The sequence below is a fragment of the Ambystoma mexicanum genome, chromosome 10 (assembly GCF_040938575.1).
Source record: "Ambystoma mexicanum isolate Mex_15411 chromosome 10, UKY_AmexF1_1, whole genome shotgun sequence".
NCBI lineage: Eukaryota > Metazoa > Chordata > Amphibia > Caudata > Ambystomatidae > Ambystoma > Ambystoma mexicanum.
The window spans coordinates 40155442-40178088 of record NC_090932.1 but is presented as its reverse complement, the minus strand read 5'-3'; the positions used below and the strand labels follow the sequence as shown (position 1 = coordinate 40178088).

The window sequence follows — 22647 nt, the reverse complement described above, 5'->3', positions numbered from 1 at the left end:
CTCCTAGGAGTCTAAGCACATGGAGTTTGGGCACCTTCCCTCACTTCCTGCCCACCCCAGACACTCGGGTGCCAGAGGTGGGCGTCAGTCCTGAAGCCCGCCAAAGGGGTAGGAACAAAGGGACCAAACCTGGTTTGGCGCGCAGAGAAACTCTAGAAGGACCTTTCCAAAACGAAATGGTGAAAAAAGACCAGGACCTGTTGAAACAAAGGGGGCTCAGACGCCATCTTGAATAATATGGCTCCCGTGATTTAATGCTACCGTGTTCGCAGTCGGGGAAAAATCATGGTAGTTAATTGTAAAACCACTGCCACTAGCCATTTCGAGAGGAAAGGGTAGCATTTGACTGCTACATGAGTTTCTAGACATAGGGGATACTAGGTACCCCTCCAGCACTCTGTTGTAAAATAGGGTGTGCTGGGTCTAGGAATTTGAAAAGACTAGAAAGGACAATTTCACTTTACTTTTTCTGGGGAAACAGTAGTTTATCCCAGAGAAGGTATTTAAACCTTGTGACAGCCTAAATGGCTTCCCTGTGTCACTGCACTGAGGGTGCTGTGTGACACAAATGACACGATGATGCCTATGGAGTGGTCTAAAACTCCATAATCAAAGAACACAAGTAAAACGCATTCAAAATACATGAGAGAGTGGGGAAAAAGGCTTGCACTCTCTCCAGGTAAAAAAAATCAAGTGCTCAAAATCCAAAGTGGCTGGAGGTCTCTAAGGTGAAGGGAATTAGCACACTTATGAGAATTCTCCCCAACACTCGTCCCGTTTCCCCCACCCCCCCACTAAGAGACGGGAGGATTTAATACACTCCTGGATGAATCTCCTTACTCCATTCGGTCATACATTCTGGAGAGACCATCAGCATTTTGGTGATTACACCCTGACCTGTGTTCATTGGTAAAATCAAACCCCTGTAGGCTGATTGACCATCTTAACAATTTAGGATTTCCCCCTTCATCTGCATTAACCATCTCAAGGGTTGGTGGTCAGTCTAACTCATATAAGTAGACCCATACAAGGATGGTCTAAACTTCTTCAGAGACCACACAATGGCAAAACACTCATGTTCTATGGTTGCCCACCTTGTTTCCGGTTCCTTCAGTTTCCTACTGATGAAGCAGATGGGGTGTTCCCAGCCTTTCTCATCCAGCGGACTCAGAACTGCACCTATACCTTTATTGGAAGTATCTGTTTGCACAATGAAGGTTTGGCTGTAGTCGGGAGCTCTTAAGACTGGACCTTGACAAAGGGTGTTCTTAAGTCCTTCAAATGTGCCTTGTTAAACTCCTCATTCCACCTAACCACCTTGGGGAATGTGGGTGAGGAGACCATATTCAAGGGAGAAGTTATGGACCCATAGTTCCCTATGAAGTTCCTATAATAACCAGTGAGACCTAAAAGGGCTCTCACTTGGGTTTGAGTAGGAGGGGTGGCCCATTCTTGTACAGCTTGTACTTTGCTAGGTAATGGCCTTATTTCACCTCCTCCTACCTCATGTCCAAGTTAGACCACTTTGCTCTGACCAATTTGACATTTACTTGCCTTTGTGGTCTGATTGGCCTGCTCAAGAGCCTGCAATACATATCCTAAGTGGTCAACATGTTCTTTCCAAGTAGGGCTGAACACTGCAGTGTCATTCAAGTATGACATGCAGAAGTCCTCCATCCCATTCAGAACATGATTAACCATCCTTTGGAATGTAGCAGGTGAGTTTTTTAATCCAAAAGGCATAACCTTACACTGGTAGAGGCCTGCTGGGGTCAAAATGCAGTTTGCTCCTTGGCATGGTCTGTCAGGGCTGTTTGCCAATAGCCTGAAGTTAGGTCAAATGTACTGAGGTACTTGGCTGAACCAAGATTGTCCACTAGCTCCTCCGTCCTAGGTAAAGGATGGGCATCGGTCTTTGTGACTGCATTTAGAGCTCCATAGACCACACGGAATCTCAACTCCTTGGATCCTTTGGCACTAGTACAACTGGACTGGACCATGGACTTGTGGACAGCTCTAATACCCCGAGATTCGGCATCTTGTTGACCTCCTTTATGTGAGCTCTTACATGGTCTGACATCCTGTGACCTCTGCTTTTAACAGGTAAACAGTCACCAGTGAGACCATCATGCTGGCCCCAAGGGGTCAAGCCTGGTGATAGTGAAAACAGAGGGGCCAACTGATTTAACAGAGATGTGCACTCCTCCTGTTGTTCCAGTGTCAGATTAGAAGAGAGATCAACTCCTATCTTCCCATCTCTAAAGGTTGTCGCCTGAGGAGATCAGGTAGAGGTTCACTCTCCTCCCCCTCCTGAGCAGAAGCTAGAAGCAAAGCTCCCACTTCTGGTCTTGAGACATAGGCTTTTAGACGTTTGGTGTGAAAGACCCTGGGGGCCTCCTTAGGGTTTCCCAAGTCCACTAAATAATTGACCACTCCCAAGTTTTACCACAATTTTGAAGGGTCCAATCCATTTGTCCTGTAGGGCCCTCTGCCTTGTAGGTACCATAACTAGAACTTCCTGGTCTTGAGTGAACTGAACCATGTTGGCCTTCTGGTCATGCCAATGCTTCACCAGAGCCTGTACTGCTTTCAAGTTATCAGATGCTTCTGTCATCATGTGTGTTATTCTCCTCCAGAGACCTAGCACATAGTCAGTGACTCTCACTGGCTTAGGGGAAGGAGCACTCCCCAACCCCTCCTTAATTAGGGCCAACGGACCTCTAACTGAATGACCATAGAGAAGCTCAAATGGACTAAATCCAACTCCCTCCTGAGGGACTTATCTATAAGCAAAGTGAAGGCATGGCAGTAGAAGGTCCCACTTTCTTCTGTGGGATGTTCTGACCCACTAGGCTCTGCCCTTCAACATCGCTGTATGCTGCTTTCAACAGAAACAGGATGGCTGCCAACCAGCTCTATGCGCTAGAAATCTGAGACGTGTGCAGGGAAACCTGAAAAATAGGCCGCCAATCCATGTTGCCTGTGTCAGTGGTGGAACCGGAGACCACACTACCAAAACCTGTCATTGGGCTGCCCACAGAGTGAAATGGAATTACCTGAAAAGGCAGGGCTGCATTGCCAGGAAAACCCAGAAGTGCTTAAAAATCAGTTTTTCCTTAGCTGTTGAAAGTGCAAAATCATGATTCCCAAACCTCAGGAAAGATCCAACATCCTTGTTTGGTATTAAACATCACTTTATTTAAAGAATCCACCTAAGCACAATGTCAGGAGAAGTACATTTCATCACAAGAAAATCCACATTCAAAAAGGTGCTTGCCTGGAAAAATCTGTCCGATATGGGCGCAGTACCGCTGCTCGCCTGTGTCAGAGCTGTCATTTACTTATGCTGTCAGTTCAAACTTGTGTCTTAAAATGAAATTGTGGAAAAGGAGAGACTTGCCATCAAAAGCAATATAGGTTGCTACAATTCAATTTCTATGTTTTAAAAAGACTGGAATGAAGAGATCTGTGGGTATATTTGTTGAAAATGTTAAGTTTATTTTAGAAAAGACAATTTGAAAACAGTGTTTTAAAAGTGAACTAATGTTAGCCACAGTACTTCAAAGGCATCTTCCCCCTGCTCTCTGCTCAGGAACTGTCATTGAGTTGTTAATGGAGGTGGCAGGAGATTTTGGCCTATTGCGCTGAGGAGAGACAAAAGACTCCGTTGATTGAAAAGATATGCAGATTCAACTGTCAACAGAAAACAGCTGCCAGCAGGAAGGGAGCCTGGGAGTGCTCTGGCCCAGCCAAACCTTGGGGGCGGGACCAGACAGATGTGTATCTTGACCCATAAGAAAATATATTTTTGAAACAGACTCGGAGAACTGAACAAAATTGGTAAAAATATGTAAATATAGTGTTAAAATGAAATTTCTGCAGTTTGAAACTACTCTGAAATCTGTGCGATGTTCATAGACAGGACTACCAAAATGTTGATGTTGTAACAATTGTGATAATGCTAGAAACTTCACAGTATTATGCCCAGATGTCATGCGCATGTATGGAGAAAAATGTGGACAGATCTGATACTGGGTACCCAACCAAAAGCGCGAAAAACTGTAAAATTGGAACAAAAGCTCTCACCGAGATGGAACTCGGGCGGATACGTGCTGTACTAAATCTGTGATGTGAATATGTATTAGCAAGTTGGGGATATTGTACAATGATTTATGTGAAAAAACAGATTTACTTTAGTGAAACAAAGGGGGGGGTACTCCCTGGATTGTGAAAGGCAGCATCACTATGACACTAGATTTCCATCTCAAATCAGGAGAGGGGAAATACTTTAACCAATAAGAATCCTAGAGGGTGTGCTTAGTATAATTCAGCCTACCCACCCCTTTGGGAAATACATAAATGGGGACAGTTTAGGACCTAGACAGACACAGATTCACCCATCAACTGACTTACTGGCGATGCGCTCTGCAGGAGAACTTGGACCCAAGACTCCAGAACTCTGAAAGGAGAAGGCCCAATTCCATAGCTGAACCCTTCTCAGCTTGGCCTTTAAAATCTTGCAACCTGATTTTCACCCCCAGACTTCCAAGGGGCACCAGAAATTGAACAGCCTGGCTGTGTTGTTTCTGTTTTCTTGCCAATAACTCTTGCTAGAACCCAGAGATCCAAACCAGTAGAGCGGAGATGTAACCAGATAGCTGTAACCCAGAACCAACCCGTCAGAGCCAGCCAAGAGGCCGTGCAGAGACCAGAGTGCTGTGCTGAGTGCAAAACCGGGTGCCCGAATCCTGTCCGGTGGGCTAGCAGAATTCCAGTCCAGAACCCTTTGACCAGATCCTGACGGGCCTATTCCAAAGCCATAGTTGTAGTTATCTATAGCATAGAAATTGTCCATAGCCAACCTCTTATCTTTAATCCTATCCAACTCATTCTATCATATCCAGAACTGCATTGTAGAACCTTTCTTGTTTTTCTGAATCTTTCCCTCATCCATATAGTCCTTTGTTAATTGTAGTGATAAATTCATCTTTGCGCTAATATATTTGCTGAAGAAAGGCAAGCGTCTCTGCAGATAGAAACCATCTGCGGGCGTCACTGGATTGGTGGCTGTGCTGTCATGTAGCTTGTGGCTTCATAGACTCCCTAGTGTAAAGAAATTCCTGTTTGTAATTTCAAAAGCACATTTCGAAGGGATTGTGTCCTCCAACGTATTCCTGATCTTAGATATCTCTTTCCAGCTTTGCTGGCCCCGGAATTTTTTTCTCTCTAGAGGGCGCTGCGCGTCGACATCCGCCGAGTTGATGTCCCTCGACAGCCGCCGTATCGACGTTATTCTGCCTATAAAGGCTGCGTGCACCGTCAGTTGCTCAGTTCCGTTTTTCCGTGCTTACTCAGTGCCTCGGAATATCGTTGCTCAGTTTCGTAGATATATTATTCCATTTTCCTCGAGATATTCGATCCATACTCAATGGCTTCCTCGTCTGAACCGACAAACCCTCGGTCCGGCTTTAAAAAATGCTGAGACTGTGGAAAAAAGATGTTGCTAACAGACCCTCACAGGGTCTGTCTGTGGTGTTTGGGAGCTGAACACCATTGTTCGGAGCGTGAGGACTATATGTTCATGACAGCTGAAGCCCTGAAGGAGCGTAGGGGGAAGCTGGAAAAAGGTAAGACTTCTAAAGCTTCTTCCTCGACGAAGTCGAGACATCGTCTCCTCGTCACCATTCACGCTCCAGGTCTCGAAGCGGGTCCCATCACTCTTCGAGATCGAAGCACTCGAAAAGGAGACGCCGAAGATCCCCTTCTTCGTCATCCTCATCCTCTTTCACCTAAGAGAATCCCTTGCCCCACGAAGCATAGTTCCCGGGCTGAATGGGAGGAATTCTGAAAAAATATGATGAGCGTCTTCGAGAAAGCGGCCTCGACCCCCTCGAAGACTGCCGAGAGCGATGCTCTGGTCGAAAGACACGAATATCCAAAACGCCACGAGTCGCAGCACCCGGCGAAGGAAGCTTCTCGAGCGCGTCACAAACCCTCGAGTAAAGCAAAGACCTCAAATCCTTCTTCGAAGGTTCCGTCGATGCCGAGGTCGGTGTCTTCGACGCCGTTGTCGAAGGGACCTTCGACACACGGGTCTGTCGACTCGACGCCATCCTCAACACCGGCGTCGACGCCAAGGAAAGTCACGGTTGCCGCGCACCCAGTGGCTATTCCCATGTCTTCGATGTCTTCGAGATTGTCGATATCCTCGAGCAGAATTCCGATTCTATCGAAGACCTTGAGGCCTCCACTTTTGTTTTCGACGCCACTTTCGAAGCCTTCGACGTCAGCGTTGACGACATCGACGTTTTCGAGGCCGATTACGACAAGTTTCTCTGCCTTGGAGATGGGTTTCACACCCTTTGTGAGCTCAGACCAATTGAGAACAATGTCTTCAATTATGGAAGAGGGAGAACTGTCTGATCAAGAAGAGCCATTTGAGTTGCAGGGATCTGCAACCCCAGTTCAAGAGGAGTAATCCTCCGAGGAACGCAGATTAAAGGAACTCCATGATTCCTTACATGAGGCAAGTGGTTTAGACACTTCCCCAGAGGTGGAGTTCGCTAGGCCAGACCCGGGGGAGCATGCTGAAACCCCTTATAGAGCCTTATTGGCCAGGATTACAGAATTTATGGGGTGGTCAACACCTTCACCGGCTTTCCAACAGGATGACCTCACGGATATTCTTGATAAAGGTCCACAGGAGGATCCTGTAGTACCTTTTCATAAAGCTCTTCAAAGAAAAATAATGACGAACTGGGAAACCCCAGATGTCGTCCCGGCAGTAAATAAACTGTCTGCTAAATACGGGGTATCTTCTGCAGACCTGGAGTTTTTGTCCAAACACCCATCCCCAGAAAGTCTGGAGGTACAGGCAGCATCTTCTACTGACATCAAGACTGCTTACCCTACCGTCCCACAGGACAGGGACGATAAGAAATATGATGCTATGGCTAAGAAAGTCTTTTCGGCATGTAGCATGGCGTTAAAATTTATTAATGCTACTTGCACCCTTGCTAGATTTAGCCATACACTTTGGGAGTGTGCTTCTACAGCGGCTGACTGCATCCTGGAGGGAGAAGAAAGGGAGGCGTTCCTAAATATAAGGGACGGTAAAGACGCTATGTGCAAATCCCTTCAGGCGGGCATTGACTCGGCTGACAGTATCAGCAGAGCAATGGCGGCAAGTACAACAACCAGGAGATTTGCTTGGTTGAGAGTCTGGTTTTGCCCCAGATGTGCAAGCCAGGCTCTTGAACATGCCATTTGATGGCTCTTCTTTGTTTGGGAAAAAGGCGGATGACAGTTTAGAAAAACTGCAAACATCAAAGGCAGCAGCAAAATCCCTAGGCGCTGCAATCCGTCAGACACCTTTTCGTCCCACAGAAACCTCTGTGAGAGGCAAGTCTTTTCGCTTCTACTCCGCATTTGGAAGAGGTAGAGGACAACCGGCTCAAAGGGGACAAAGAAGAACTACCCGAGGTGGACTGGGTAGATATTCAAAAGCCGCAGCAACAGCAGGTGCCTCTTTACCATTGGCATCTGCATCAGCCGCCCCTAAGCCACTCTGAGGACTTCCCTCACAAGACACCTGCAGGAGGCAGGTTAACTCAACATCTGGCGAAATGGCAGGCTATCACGTCAGATGCTTGGGCATTGGAGACAGTTGCACAAGGTTACTGCCTGCCTCTCCTATGCATACCTCAGTCATCCACCGGGGATCAGCTCTCAAAAAGCTCCAGATCCGCTCCTCTTGCAGGAAATTTTAGACCTGCTAGAGAGAGGTGCCATCGAACCGGTACCTGTAGCGGAGAGGAACAAGGGCTGGCACTCCCCTTACTTTCTCATACCAAAGAAAGACGGAGGACTGAGACCCATCTTGGACTTGCGGGAATTAAACAAATTCCTCAGGAAAGACAAATTCAAGATGGTAACTCTCTCTCGGATCCTTCAGGCCCTCCAGTTCCAGGACTGGTTGGTATCTCTGGACCTTCAGGACGCTTATTTCCATGTGCCAATCCATCTCAAACACAGGAAATACCTGAGGTTCGCAATTGGCAACTCTCATTATCAATTTCGAGTTCTGCCATTTGGGCTGACCTCCGCCCTGAGGGTCTTCACCAAGTTAATGTCGGTAGTGGCTGCAAGTCTAAGGAGGGAAGGGATTCAAGTCTACCCCTACTTGGACGATTGGTTGATCAGAGCTGTATCTTCGGAACAAGCTCGGATCCAGCTAGATTATGTTTGGCACTCCCTTCACAGACTGGGCTTCTCCCTCAATTTAAAGAAGTCACAAATAATACCATCGCGGAGACTCCAGTTCATCGGAGCGATCCTGGACACTTCCCTGGGAAAAGCCTCGCCACCAGAGGTGAGGGCTCAAGATATTCTACAGATGGTCACCAAGTTTCAAAATGCCCAACGTCTCCCAGCCTTCGACTTTTTGAGGTTGCTAGGCCTCATGGCATCCTGCATTTTCCTAGTGCCAGAGGCTCGCCTGAGAATGAGAGCTCTCCAGTGGGCACTGAGAACTCAGTGGTCACAATTCTCAGGGAGAATGGCAGATCTTCTTCAGGTTCCCGACGGGGTGGCTCGAGACCTTCAGTGGTGGGCCTGTCGGAAGAACATTCTGAAAGGAGAGCAGTTTTGGCAACTTTGACCGGAGATAACAGTAGTCAAGGATGCCTCACTTACGGGGTGGGGAGCCCATGCCATCGACTTGACGATCAGCGGTCATTGGTCTCCATCGGAGTCCAGACTACATATCAACCTGTTAGAGCTGAGGGCCATCAGACTTGCGCTGAAGGCTTTTCTGCCATCTGTACAAGGAAAGAATGTCCTGATAATGACGGACAACACAGTGGCCATGCATTACCTCAACAAAAGAGGAGGCGTAGGATCACTACCACTGTGCAGAGAGGCGATGCAGCTCTGGTTTTGGGCAATCCAAGAAGGAATCTCTCTATCTGCAGTTCACCTAGCCGGAGAGAAGAACTTGACAGCGGACGCTCTGAGCAGGCAGAGCACAGTCTCCCACGAGTGGGAACTAGCTCAGGAAGTCCTTCAAAAGATCTTCGCCCTTTGGGGAACCCCTCAGGTGGATCTGTTCGCCACCAGTGTCAACAGGAAGTGCGATCTGTTCTGTTCAAGGGAATTTCCCCCGAGAGGAACTCTGGGAGACGCGTTCATAGTGGACTGGGAGTTTCCACTCCTGTATGCGTTTCCACCAGTCCCTGTCATTCCTCAAATGATCAGGAGGTTGAGAAGATTCCGGAAAACCATGATCCTAATTGCCCCGTATTGGGCCAGGAGAACGTGGTACCCGGACCTTCTAGACTTGTCCATCTGCCCTCCAATTCGACTTCCACTCAGAGAGAGTCTGCTCTCACAGAAGGGAGGTCAGGTTCTCCATCCAGACATCAAAACCCTTAACCTTCACGCTTGGCTTCTGAAAGGCTGAGGTACAAGGTTTGGGACCTCCATGATGACGTTTGGAGGTGTTGCTTTCGGCAAGAAGGCCAGCAACAAAAACTTTATACCGCTGCCGTTGGAACAGATTTTGCAGCTGGTGTAGAGAACAGAATATCGACCCCTTTGCATGTGGTACACCAATGATTTTGTCCTTCCTACTTTATTTAGCGAATTCAGGCCTTCAAGTTGGCACCATCTAGGGCCATCTCGCAGCGCTATCCATCTTTAAGCGCACTGCGGAAGAACCATCCTATTTCAAGTTACCCTTGGTAATACAGTTTCTAAAGGGGTTAACTAACGTTTATCCCCCAAGACCATTCCAGGTTCCCCTATGGGATTTATATTTAGTCCTAACTTTCCTGATGGGCACACCTTTCGAACCACTCCACTCTTGTTCGTTAAGGTTTCTTACCCTTAAGACTGTTTTATTAGTAGCACTTACATCTGCTAGAAGGGTGAGCGAGTTACAAGCTCTTTCTTGTAAACCCCCTCATACAATCTTTCACAAAGACAAAGTTGTTCTGCAAGTGAGGCCTAATTTCCTCCCAAAGGTGGTTTCTGAATTTCATATCACACAGAAGATTACCCTTCCATCTTTCTATCCTCCTCCCCATCCGGGGAAAGAGGAAGAGAGGATACACAGGCTGGACCCAAGAAGGGCTTTAAGTTTTTACATTAGTAGACTGGCTATGATAGGACAAGCAGACCAGCTGTTTGTAGGCTACGCAGGTCACAAGCTGGGGCTACCGATAACTAAGCAGACCATTTCCAGATGGATTATTTTAGCCATTTTGGAATGTTATAAACTGGCAGGAAAAGAGCCCCCTCAAAATCTTAGGGCTCATTCGACCAGAGGTATCGCAGCTTCATCGGCCCTCAAAAGAGGAGTGACTGTTCGAGACATATGTGCGGCTGCCACATGGTCGTCCGTCCATACCTTTACACGGTTTTACAACTGGATTCCTCCTCCAGTCAGGAAACTAGGTTTGGAAGGGCAGTATTGCACTCTATTCATCAATAAGAGGAAGCATGAAGTCATTACTCCCACCTCCAATAACAGAATACTGCTATGGGAGCCTATCTAAGATGAGGAATACGTCGGAGGACACAATCCCTTCGAAGAACAAGTTACTTCTTACCTTGTAACGTTCTTTCGATGGGATGTTGCTCCGACGTATTCCTTATCGACCCTCCCATCCATCCCCGCAGTACTACTTCCCTTGTTGCAGCTTACGCTCCTTCGGGGTGATTAGTCTAGTCTAGAAAGAATTATTGTGGGCTACAAAACGGAACTGAGCAACGGACGCTGCGCGTGGCCTTTATAGGCAGGATGACGTCGATGTCAATACGGCGGCTGTCGAGGGACATCGACTCGACGGACGTTGACGCGCTTCGCCCTCTAGAGAGAAAAAATTTCCGAGGCCAGCAAAGCTGGAAAGAGATATCTAAGATAAGGAATACGTCGGAGGAACATCCCATCGAATGAACGTTACAAGGTAAGAAGTAACTTGTTCTTTTCATTTGTAAATCTTAACTCTTCTGAGAAAAATCGACCTCCACTAAAACCTTCATAACCTCCATACCATACATGCTAGAAACATAATTCAAATTGAAGCTAACATCCTCAGCTTTCAAACGAATCTAAAACCCCATTCCAACTCCTTATACTTTTGCCGCAATCGCATTTCTCGCGCGCTGAAAAGTTTGCTGCGATTCTGAGTTTGGCTCAATTTCATCACGTGTAAAACAGCTATTCTTTGCCTCTGACCCCAGAATTCAGTTTTCAATCTGCGAGTTATCCAATCATCATTGCTAGTGTTTACCTGAAACTATACAAAGCGGCTCCCACTAGTTTTGAAACCAATTTAGTGATTTAAATCCATTTTTCAGTGTTTTCAACCATTACTTCAAAACCACATTTAAAAGCATTTGACCTGTTTGAAATCATTCCTGTTTCTCTCTATGCTTGCTGGGGGGAATTGGGATTGAAACTGTATTTGTTGAGTGTGTATTTCCTGAAACCTGTGTTCTCCCCTTCCATCTCTATATTGCATATTGGGGGGAATTGAGTAGTGTGCAGGGGGAAAGTAGTGTGCAGGGGGAAAGGGTGACATTGCATTTGACTGAACCCACACAACGTTTTATTCTGTGCTGCATGATTTTTCTTATCCATACTCCTTCTGATTAAAGCGATTGTTGATTGTAACATCACCCATTGGTGAGCCTTGTATAAATATTAAATAGTGTGATATAGATATATATATATATATATATATTTCAAATTCATAAAATAAATCTTTTAACTTTGCAAAACAACCTGCTTCCTGGTACAGTTTAACCAGGGGGGATTCAAAGAGATGGGCGTGATATAAGGGTACTTCATTCAGAAATAAAAGAACTTATAGACATAAAAATATATAATTAAGGGTTCCAACTGTGCATCACACGCTAGGCATTGACTTGGGTGGAGTGCCGGGTTGAAATCACTTACACTTCTAAGGGGTTCCGCTAAAGCACCCATTATGCTCTTCATAGTTCTATTAAACTTCCCTACCAATCAATTTGTCTGGGGATGGTAGGCAGTTGAGAACTTGTAAGTCACTCCGCAGTTTTTCCGCATGGCCTGCATGTAGTGGGACATAAGGTTTGATACCCTGTCAGAGATGGCTTCCTTAGGAAAACATACCCTGGTAAAAAAAAAACTACCAACTAGGGCCTTAGCAACTGCCTCGGCAGTAACAGTCCTCATAGGTATAGCTTACCTAGTAGCATGGTCTACTACAACCAATGAAAATCGATTGCCTGAAGAGGTTGGAGGGTCTCAGGGACCAACCATGTTGATTTCTACCCTCTCAAAAGGGACTCCCACCACTGGGAGAGGCACTAAAGGTGCCACACTCTTGGCTCCACTCTTGCCAGATGTCTGACAAGTGTGACAGCTCCTACAGAATGCATCTACATCAGACCCCAACTTAGGCCAGTAGAAATACAGAGAAAGCCTTTCCTTGGTCTTCTTAAAGCTTAAGTGACCAGCTAAAGGAATTTCATGGGCTAACTGTAGGAACTGTTGTCTTATCTCTAGAGGCACTACAAGTCTTCTGTGGTCACCTGGGATAGACTCAGTAGGTTCACTGTAGAAGAGGCCCTCTCCCCAGTGTAACCTGTGCTTCCCTGGCTCTTGCCCTTCAATCTGGGTAGCTGCCTGTTGGCGAAGGCCTTCAAGAGTAGGACACTCTGACCTTTGCTGAAGCCTGCCCTACAGTGGCCACCTTCTGCCAGTAAAGACTGCAGCTCAGGATCGTATTTAGGATCCAGGTCTCCAATAGGGGGAAGGTCGTCTTCCAGCTCTGAATCTTCAGTTGATTCAACCTCTCCTGGTTGTTTCTCAGCCTCAGCTGGTGGAGCAGTCACAGGTGTGACTTTGGACAGTCCTCTCTAGGATGTCCTTGTTGGATGCACAGGAGTGCGATCTTGCTTTTTCTTTGAGACCTTGGGTTTCCCCTTTGTCTTTCTCCTTGGAAATATAAGTTGGCATTTCCTGTCGACTGGGTGTTATAGGTTCTTCTGTAAGATCCTCTGGAGAGTCAGTTAAGGTACTCTCTCTGGCCTTCTTTGTCTGTTCCTGTTTCCTTTTACTGGGAGGCCTGAGGGTGCTTGATACAACTCCAAGAGCGTTAAGTCATTCCCCAGCAGGACTCTTCTAGGTACCTCACTCTGTACACAACCAGGTATTCTGACAGTCCTGTTGTTGCAGTGGATGAGAGCTGTCAGTCTAGGAAGCAGTTGGACAGGGCCTCCAACAAGCTTAGTGAGGCCTTTGGGTGCCTTATCAACATCCTCAGGTTTGAAAAAAGTTTCATCCACCACTGTAATGCTGGCCCCAGTGTCACTAATGGCAGGGGGTCTCCTGATCATTCACAAGTACACTGTCCTTGTCTATAATTCAATTCCAGATAACACAAGAATATTACATCTGAAGTCTGCTGTTCCCCCAGACACAGGGACACTAAAGCAACACTGGCAGAGACTCCAATGGGGTCTGCAGCCAGTAGTTGAAAGTGTCCACTTGCCATATGTACTTTTCCCTGTGGGGAAAAGGCTACGGAGGCACTGCTTCACATGCAAACCCTCCCTCAGACCCATCTGCGGCTCTTCTTGGTCATGCTGCCACTTAATGTGCTTACCAAATCTGAAGGTGGCTTCTAGAGGAGGGCTTAGGGAGAGGAATGTCATTGGGTGGGGGCAGTATGACCCAGAGCACAGTGATTAGTTTAAAGGAGAAATGCTGTTTTAAAGTAAAACAGATTTTTCTTTTACCGAGGATTCCCAGGGGAATATTCATGGACCTGTGAATCCATGCGAGACCCATGCTAGAGAACACTAGTTACAGGTAAGTACCTTAAACCTTCTGCTACGTTTGCAACGTTGAAGCTCTCGAAGAGATGGCTGGTTTGTTTACCCTTACTCCATGGTATTCTGGTATTCCTGGGGTAAACCTGTGCTTTGAATATGTGAACAAGTCTGCAACAAAAGCTCGACCCACCGAACTTTCACGACTCTTTGCTAGTTTACATTTCCATACATGCATTTTAACTGCAATCGAGCTGAAGGGCCCGAATGCGCACTTACGTGCAATAATTCACAGTTTTGTATTATGCACGCTAAAGAGATGTCACGAATAATTGCAGTGCTATATTTGTGTAGCTATATTAGCATTGTGTGACCATGTGCTGAAGATTACAGTATACGGTTTACTGTTTAATGCAGTTCCCTGTGCTCGTAGTGATGCACTCCTCGTTCGTGCTGTGCGTGGTGGAGGTTGGAGTGGGGTGTCCGCTATTGTCGCCTTGGCAGAGTGTGGATTCTGCTGTGCGCCTCTGCTAGCCAATCGCCCAGGGGCAGGGAGTTCAGGGGGCAGAGATTGCCATCAGGTGTAAATCGGCTGATCACTGTCGTGACCATGCCATGCCTCCGGGGTACGGGTAGTGTCCCTGTGTGTACACCTGGGACGCAGGGGGAGGGAGGCAGCGTTGGGGGATCCCAGCTCCCTCATTGGAGTGCAGAGCTCAGGTAAAGTTGTGACAGATTGGACAGGTGAAGTGCCGAGCCCCGCCCCTGCATGTCCCAGCCCAGGTGTATATAAGCAGAGCTTTACATACTAGCGGGGAAAGGGAGGCGCACACTGACTGTATGACTGTCTCACCTTCCAAGCACAGTCACACTTTGTGGGGTCGCTCTGGGGGGGCTGCCACAATACTGGAGCCAGCAGGAAGAGCAGCGTCCTTGATCAATCTGGCTGCCAACATGTTGTACCTGGAGAGCAACACGCAGACCCAGTACAATGAGGTAAGGGTCGCCTGTTCGATTCGGAGATGTGCGCCCTGGAACCCTGTCTGGGCGCGCAGACGGTATATATCGCCATTTTCAAGCTATAGTCCTATTGTGCAATCATTGCTTTCACATTCAATCACGGCATCCTGCCTCCAGCGCTCCGCGATGCTTTGCTGAGCACGGCCTTCTGCTCAAATATTCCTCTACATGGGAGAGTGAGTGATGGAAAAAGCGTGTGGGGGGACTTTCTGCGGCCCCTGGTACCCGGCGTGTAGCCGCTCCACTCATCACTCTGTGGCTCCACGGATGGATGTTCAGCGCGCGTCTAGAATTACCACATTTCCTTGAAAGGCCGTCAGCGTGTCAATACCCGAGTCCATTAAACGTGCAAACAGAGCTTTGAGGAAGTTCGCCGCCGCAGAAGCACTTCTAACAATATTGCTTTACAACCCCAGACCGAGCGAGGCAACCGTGCACCGGATGAATGCATGCATGGAGCCTTCACTGCAGGGCTGGGCCCTGCTGTCGGGGGCACCTGCATGCATGGAGCCTTCACTGCAGGGCTGGGCCCTGCTGTCGGGGCACCTGCATGCATGGAGCCTTCACTGCAGGGCTGGGTCCTGCTGTCGGGGGCACCTGAATGCATGGAGCCTTTAATGCAGGGCCGGGTCCTGCTTGGGCAGTGAAACGCGTGCATCTGAATGCATGGAGCCTTTGCTGCAGGGCTGGGTCCTGCTGTCAGGGGCACCTAAATCCATAGGGGCCTTTACTGCGGGGCCGGGTCCTGCGGTCAGGGGGCACCTAAATGAATAGGGGTCTTTGTTCCTAGCGGGGGCTGGGCAGGGGAACCTCACTGCAGGGCTGAGTCCAGCTTGAATAGTGAAACGCGGGCACCTGTATGCACGGGGCTGCTCGGACAGTTCTGCACAGCCCCGCTGGAAAGACTGGCGGCGGTAGGCATAGGCGCCCTTGCTATGGGAGTCGAAGGGTGAGGTCCGGTGTCTGTGCCCCACAGAGGGATGGGGTGTAATGATGCTGGTCTGATATAGCTTCGTTGGTTGTGATACCGCAGGGAAGACAGCCGTCTGCATTTAACGTGATTCAAAGGCTTACGATTTCACAGGCTGGAGTCAGACACCAGCCTTACCCAATTCCCAAGGAATCACCCATTGACTTGTCCTGTGCTGTTTGTTATTTCGATTTAAATTCCTTTTTTTTCTTACGAATGGTCGGTTGCAGCTGCCCTTGGTTGCATGGTTGTTTGAAGAAACCGCTTTGTGATGTAGTCCGCATAAAATGCGCCTTTCTCGATGTATTTCGCATAGTATGCGCTTTTCTTTAGCAATGTATTTATTATGCAGCAATGCACTGCGCCTTCTGGGGCTATGTATTGATCAAGGGCGCAACGAAACCTACAGTTCTGTTGTGGGTTGTACCTCTAAATGTTGGAAAAGGCGCTAACTTCAGAGACTGTATGGGAGGGGCACACGTATTTGTGTGGGGGGGATTCTGACGAACCTATTCTAGTACAGCTTCAATGTTGTATGCAAGTACTAATCCCCCATCACAATTTCAATCGCCTAAAAATGTATGCATATGAACGCAGTTGCGAACAGTGAAATGCTTTACGTTAGGAATGTGTTAACCGCGAAGCCCAGGTCCATTTAACATCTGTCCTGTGCGGCCACGGCTCTGTTGGTCAGCCAGGTCGATTGAGCATAGCCCAACATTTCGAGGCCTGAAGGCCGGCCAGCTGAATGGTGTTGCGCCACTGGTATTGAGCATAATGTAGCCATTCGGCAGCTATGGCTTGAGCATAATTGCGCCTTTCTGGGGCCGTGTATTCCGCAGCGGTGTATTGCACGGTTCTGTAGCTATGCATTGAGCATAATGTGCGCCTTTCTGCGACCTTGTATTGCACGGTTCTGTAGCTATGCATTGAGCATAATGTGCGCCTTTCTGCGGCCGTGTATTCCGCAGCGGTGTATTGCACGGTTCTGTAGCTATGCATTTAGCATAATGTGCGCCATTCTGCAGCCGTGTATCGCACGGTTCTGTACCTGTGTATTGAGCATAATGTGCGCCTTTCTGCGGCCGTGTATTGCACGGTCCTGTACCTGTGTATTGAGCATAATGTGCGCCTTTCTGCGGCCGTGTATTGCACGGTTCTGTAGCTATGCATTGAGCATAATGTGCGCCTTTCTGCGGCCGTGTATTCCGCAGCGGTGTATTGCACGGTTCTGTAGCTATGCATTTAGCATAATGTGCGCCTTTCTGCAGCCGTGTATTGCACGGTTCTGTACCTGTGTATTGAGCATAATGTGTGCCTTTCTGCGGCCGTGTATTGCATGGTTCTGTAGCTATGCATTGAGCATAATGTGCGCCTTTCTGCGGCCGTGTATTGCACGGTTCTGTAGCTATGCATTGAGCATAATGTGCGCCTTTCTGCGGCCGTGTATTGCACGGTTCTGTACCTGTGTGTTGAGCATAATGTGTGCCTTTCTGCGGCCGTGTATTGCACGGTTCTGTACCTGTGTGTTGAGCATAATGTGCGCCTTTCTGCGGCCGTGTATTGCACGGTTCTGTAGCTATGCGTTGAGCATAATGGGCGCCTTTCTGCGGCCGTGTATTGCACGGTTCTGTAGCTATGCGTTGAGCATAATGGGCGCCTTTCTGCGGCCGTGTATTGCACGGTTCTGTACCTGTGTATTGAGCATAATGTGCGCCTTTCTGCGGCCGTGTATTGCACGGTTCTGTAGCTATGCATTGAGCATAATGTCCGCCTTTCTGCGGCCGTGTATTGCACGGTTCTGTAGCTATGCATTGAGCATAATGTGCGCCTTTGTGCGGCCGTGTATTGCACGGTTCTGTACCTGTGTATTGAGCATAATGTGCGCCTTTCTGCGGCCGTGTATTGCACGGTTCTGCAGCTATGCATTGAGCATAATGTTCGCTTTGCTCTAGGGGCCGATTCACGGAATTTTTTGCACGGTTCGAAGTGACTTTGGACTGTCGACACGAACCCGGATTCATGGAACTGTGCAAAGTGTATTTTTGCAGTGCAAAGTGTATTTTTGAAGTACACAATGACTTTGCACTGCACAAATACACTTTGCACAATTCCATGAATCGGTGCACAATTCCATGAATCGGGGTTTTACCGTTCAAAACATTCCATGAATCGGGCCCTGGGTCTTTAACAGTGCAGTACTTCGAATCAGAGCAACCGCTCCGCATAACCTGCTTCGGGTTGCCAGCTGCTCCATGTTAAGAACTTTTCGTAATCTCAATTTTTTTTCTGGGTTTTAATTTGAATTACCATACAATGCTTGTCTGCCAGAAGTGTCGTCTTTCACGCAAGGAAAGTTCGTGCATCTCTAGTTTCGTGGCAGATGTGTTTTGGATAAAGGTGGAAGCTCCCAGAAAACATCAACAAACTGCCCTGTAATTTAAAAACCTGTCCAGTCAGTCCGTCCTCGGTGGCAGTGGAATGGCCGCTTCCTGACGCACTCGTGGGAGCAGCGTCTTTCCAGATGATGGAACCCCACAGATAAGCGCCATCTTGATCTTTACTTCACCTGCTCATCATGGCACTCCTTTATCGTGAAAGGCAACCAGGTTGAAACGTCTTTGCATGTAGTTCGCCCATTTAGACTTGCCTTTACTGATGAGCTCACTGCTTATCGACCTTGGACGGATACTATTGGCAGTGACTTGAAGATTGCACACAGATTTCTCTCTTCGGATTCTTTCAAAGCATCTAGAATGTAGACATGGCCGGAAGAGCTGGCTTTTTCCAGATGTCATCGGCATGGGAGTCGGGGCTTTTCAGACGTAGCGGCGGCTTGATGCCTGCTTCGAGGCGAGCAGTGTGCTCTACAAATGTGCTCTCCAGAAGGTCCTCTGCCAACGGAGCCATTTGGGACACGTTGGAGCGGAGCCCGCCAATTGTATGTTCCTTGCAATGTCTTTTGGGTTGGTGTACCTTAATCCAACACGGGCTGGCCTAATGTGTGTGTAGAGCACTCTGATCTGAACCTTTTCCCAAGTAAGCGGTCTCCAGGACCCAGTGAGCACTTCTGCTGGCTCCACACGGCCAAGTTCTGTGGTGCGAGGTCAGAAGTGTTTAAGGGCCATGGGCGGAAATACTGCATGTCTACAGGGGAGTGCAGAAGGCCGTGTTCTGTACCGACTTGAACACTTGAGGTTATGAAGGCAGCGCTTTGCTGGCATCGCTGGGAATTGCTCTAGAAGTGGCCTCTTGGCTTGCATTGACTCTGGGTGCATTTCTGGATTCCTGCGTGATCATAGTAAAGTCTCTTGTCACTGAGCAGTGTCACTGGACATCAGCACCCAGTGCATCTTGACAGTACTCCCCTGTATGTAGGTGGTGTGTAGGGGGAAGCGGTCTACCAGGGTCTCCTGACCTTTGGGAGACGCACTGCTGGACTGTTGTGCCATCGAGAGTAAGGTCGGGACTGGCCTTCAAGCCTCATGTACTGACGCCCTGTTTAGCATTAGAAGAGAAAGTAGACTCTGACGCTCTTACCGATGCGTTTCACATGCACGATCATAAAATAAGTGTCTATAATATGTTTACTGTTCATGCAGTTTATATTGGAATCTTGGGCTCGACCTCCGCCCCTTATAGCAGTAACCACCTGCTTCAAAGCACGTTCAACCATTAGCGACAGGGCTCGTGTTGAGGGATTAAAGCAGGGTCTATGGGTATGATGAGGAAACATTGTGAAGTCCCCAGCACATTGCCAATGGGACCTGTAACCTTGCCCATGCCCACCTACAATACCTACGATCGATGGAGTTCTTGCGAGGATGTGCACGAACCAGTAGGTGCGGTTTATGGCACTGTGAGCCCAGAGCCAGGTGGTGGTGCAGTCCCGGCCTACATTTTCGCGAATCCAGGTCGGGCTAACGACCTCCTTTTCCAGTGGGGTGGAGGGGGTTTGCCTCCGCTCCCCTCCTCTGCACCTTCAACCCCATGTTTCCCCACATTTTGTTAATACGGAGTACTTGCATTTTAGGATAAACTGCTGCATACCGAGAGAAAGGTGCCACGCAGAATGATGTTCCTCGCCACTTTACAGACCGAGACTCTGCTCTTCTGAAGACTTGGCTCATGGCAGAAGGCCGACTCCTCTTGGCTGTTAGGTGGTGCTAAAGCGCCATCTATAAGCCAAAACTATTGTACTAGAGTACCTCCTAGGCTAGGGTGAGGTGACATGAGGTGGCCCAGAAAGCTTTTACCATTGACTGCTCAAGGCCATTCGAATCCCTACGGCCATTCCCACCCACTTCCTGCCCCCTCCCTGCTTAAAACACCACCTCATGGGAACCCTTTGAGCTAGCTTTAAACCAGCTGTAACATCGAACTTTGTGCTCGAAGGGCCTGCCGTTGTTTTTATCAAAGCAGTCCTCTAATTGGAGTTAACACAGCACTGGTGTAATAATGTCTTAACCAGGTCAGCCTTCAGCCGTCCTTCACTGAAGTCCTGTTAAAACATGCATTGGCAAAGCCAACAGTTTTGGCTTGGGTTTTGTAGAAGTATTGGGCATTTGTCAGGCACTGCTATTATATGCCCAGGTACTCGCACCATTTCCCAGCTGTTGCTATGGCCGAATAGTACCACTATACCACCCTGGCCATAGCCAGCTTTACTGTCCTAGCACCAACTCCGTGGAATGCCTTGCCTCCCTGCACCCAAGAGGAACCGTCATATGTCACTTTTAGAAAACCTTGTTTAACAAATCCGTCTGGGGCTCCCCCCACCCCCCTACTGTCTGTGTCTGTGCTGCTTACCCAGCTATGCCCCTCCTCAGTGCGCCAGATAAGATTGGGAAGTGAGTGTTTTACTCCCTCTTTTATAATGTTGGCAGTAAAATGATTTGTTAGGAATTTGACTTAGATTTTTACTCCCTAATGGGAGTATAAGGACAAATGTTTTTGTAGCAATTCTTTCTTTGCATCTAGTTATTCGTGCACATAAAGATGCCGGGTACGATAATAGTAGTTTCTTCCTGGGTTACTGTGTTCACTACTGCTCCAAGCACATGGAGCTTTGTGGCTGAAAGCAATTTTTTGAGTAGTTTTACTCCCCATTTGTATTTTTTTGGAGTATTTGCCTATTTTTAGGGCTTAAAAGTGGCCGATACACCCCTCATCTGTAGGACTGCCCGCCTTACCCTAATATGTACCAGAGCCGTGATACCTCAGGGTATGGGTGCTGCCAATAAATTAAATGAATGGCAGTGCCTGGAAAATGCCTTTCTCGTGCCTACACACAAGCCAAAACGGTTGCCTTTGGGAATGCTTGTTCTAGCCTTGTCAGTGCTATATACCCCATCCCCTGGTACACATCTAGAACCGAGGTGTTCTTGGTGGTCGTTGCTTTGCCCAACCTCTGCTACTTCCTTGCTCTGACCTAGCCCTCTGGGCGCATGGACGGGCCTCCCCTTTGCGATTCCTTGTTCTTGGCGGATAGTTCTCGGCTTTTTAGCCACATCTGTCGCAGTGCATTCTGTCCCAATTGTCTAGTTCAGTGGTATTCAAAACTGTGGGGCTGCTCCCTTAGGGGGCCTGAAGGATGTCTGCGGGGAGTCGGGGGGCAGACACATTAAAAAGGGATTAAGATGACGGTTGTTGATATAGAAATGATTACGGTGACTCCTTTTAATAGAAAATATAAGCAGCCGACGATTAGCTTCCATTTAAAAAAGAGCCAGGGCCCCCCCTGGCCATCCTTTGAGCACCTTAGGTGGGCCAACCCCTAGGTAAGGGGGGCCCAGAAACAATTTTTGCTCCAGGGAAGAGAAGGGGGCGGGGAGAATGAAACTAAGTTTGAATTCCACTGGTCTAGTGAAAGTCTGCGCTTCTTGCGCAGTCTGCGCTCCTCCATGCCTTTAAGGCGCAGAGACGGACGGGGGCTTCCACACCGCTGTCACCACGGTGAGTGTGCAGCGTTGTACTCTTGTGCTGTTGTTGCCACTACGGCCGCTTTCTGGCCCTTTGGATGCAGCGCACGTGGACTGTGCATACGCCACATGTGGACATTGCGAGACAGGTCTGTCTTTCACGAATCGCGATATGGGGCAGGGATGGTCGAACCGGTCTCTTTCACTTTTCACAATGCTGAGCACTGTGCTCAGTTTGTGATTCACTGGTGACCGTGACTGGTACTTTGCACTTTACATCGCTTGGCATATCTCTTTCCACTTAAAGGACGTTTTGAATATTCAAAAGGTGACCTTTTCAGGGGCTTTGGTTTATCGATAGCACGTCATTGCGTTACACTTTAATCTTATTGCCACTTTGTTTTTTAAGTTAAAGACCACATCAAACGAAGTATACACAAACTGTAGCATAGGGCAGGGGGGTGTTTCTCTTCAGCAGAAAAGCCGCATTTTATTTTGATCCGTCTTCAGAAGACACTGGCTTTGCACGTCTGTGTTACAGAAGCTGCTGACCGTTTCTGCTGGATTTACATGTACGAGACCCTGCTGCTGTATCAAAACGGGGGCCCCAAATAGACTCGCAGCAGGCATTGAGGGGGTGTCACTTTCAAATGGGTATCGAGGACTGCCTTTAGGGAATGTTGTGTAGTCTTGATGCGAGTAGTAGCCGCCTATTTGCTCATCTCGATATGCCAAATACTTGGCAATTCGAGCCATTGTGGTGGCAGGAGAGGGAGCTGTGGTCAAAACTGCGGGCGCTTCCTGCGGTGCAGAACCAGGCTAAACCCCTGGGTCAGACCCACAGGCTCTGTCACGCCTCCATGTCTGCTGCACACAATCTCAAAAGCACACCTCCGAGGTGCGTTGATCCCACCC

General features: G+C 48.2%; 1 protein-coding gene across 8 annotated transcripts in view; it reads left to right on the top strand.

Moving 5' to 3' along the window:
• TP63 (tumor protein p63) overlaps window positions 1-22647 on the top strand; it is a 1032286-nt gene that overhangs the window by 824856 nt on the left and 184783 nt on the right. For 2 of the 8 annotated variants that reach the window (XM_069617459.1, XM_069617464.1), the window contains exon 1: window positions 14621-14817. The exons of 4 other annotated variants lie outside the window; for them this stretch is intronic. In XM_069617459.1, the coding sequence (XP_069473560.1) occupies window positions 14662-14817 (156 nt within the window). In that variant the 5' untranslated portion in view covers window positions 14621-14661. Of the gene's footprint in view, window positions 1-14620; window positions 14818-22647 lie in introns of those variants that run through there. 2 more of the 8 variants (XM_069617460.1, XM_069617462.1) reach the window with 2 other exon arrangements.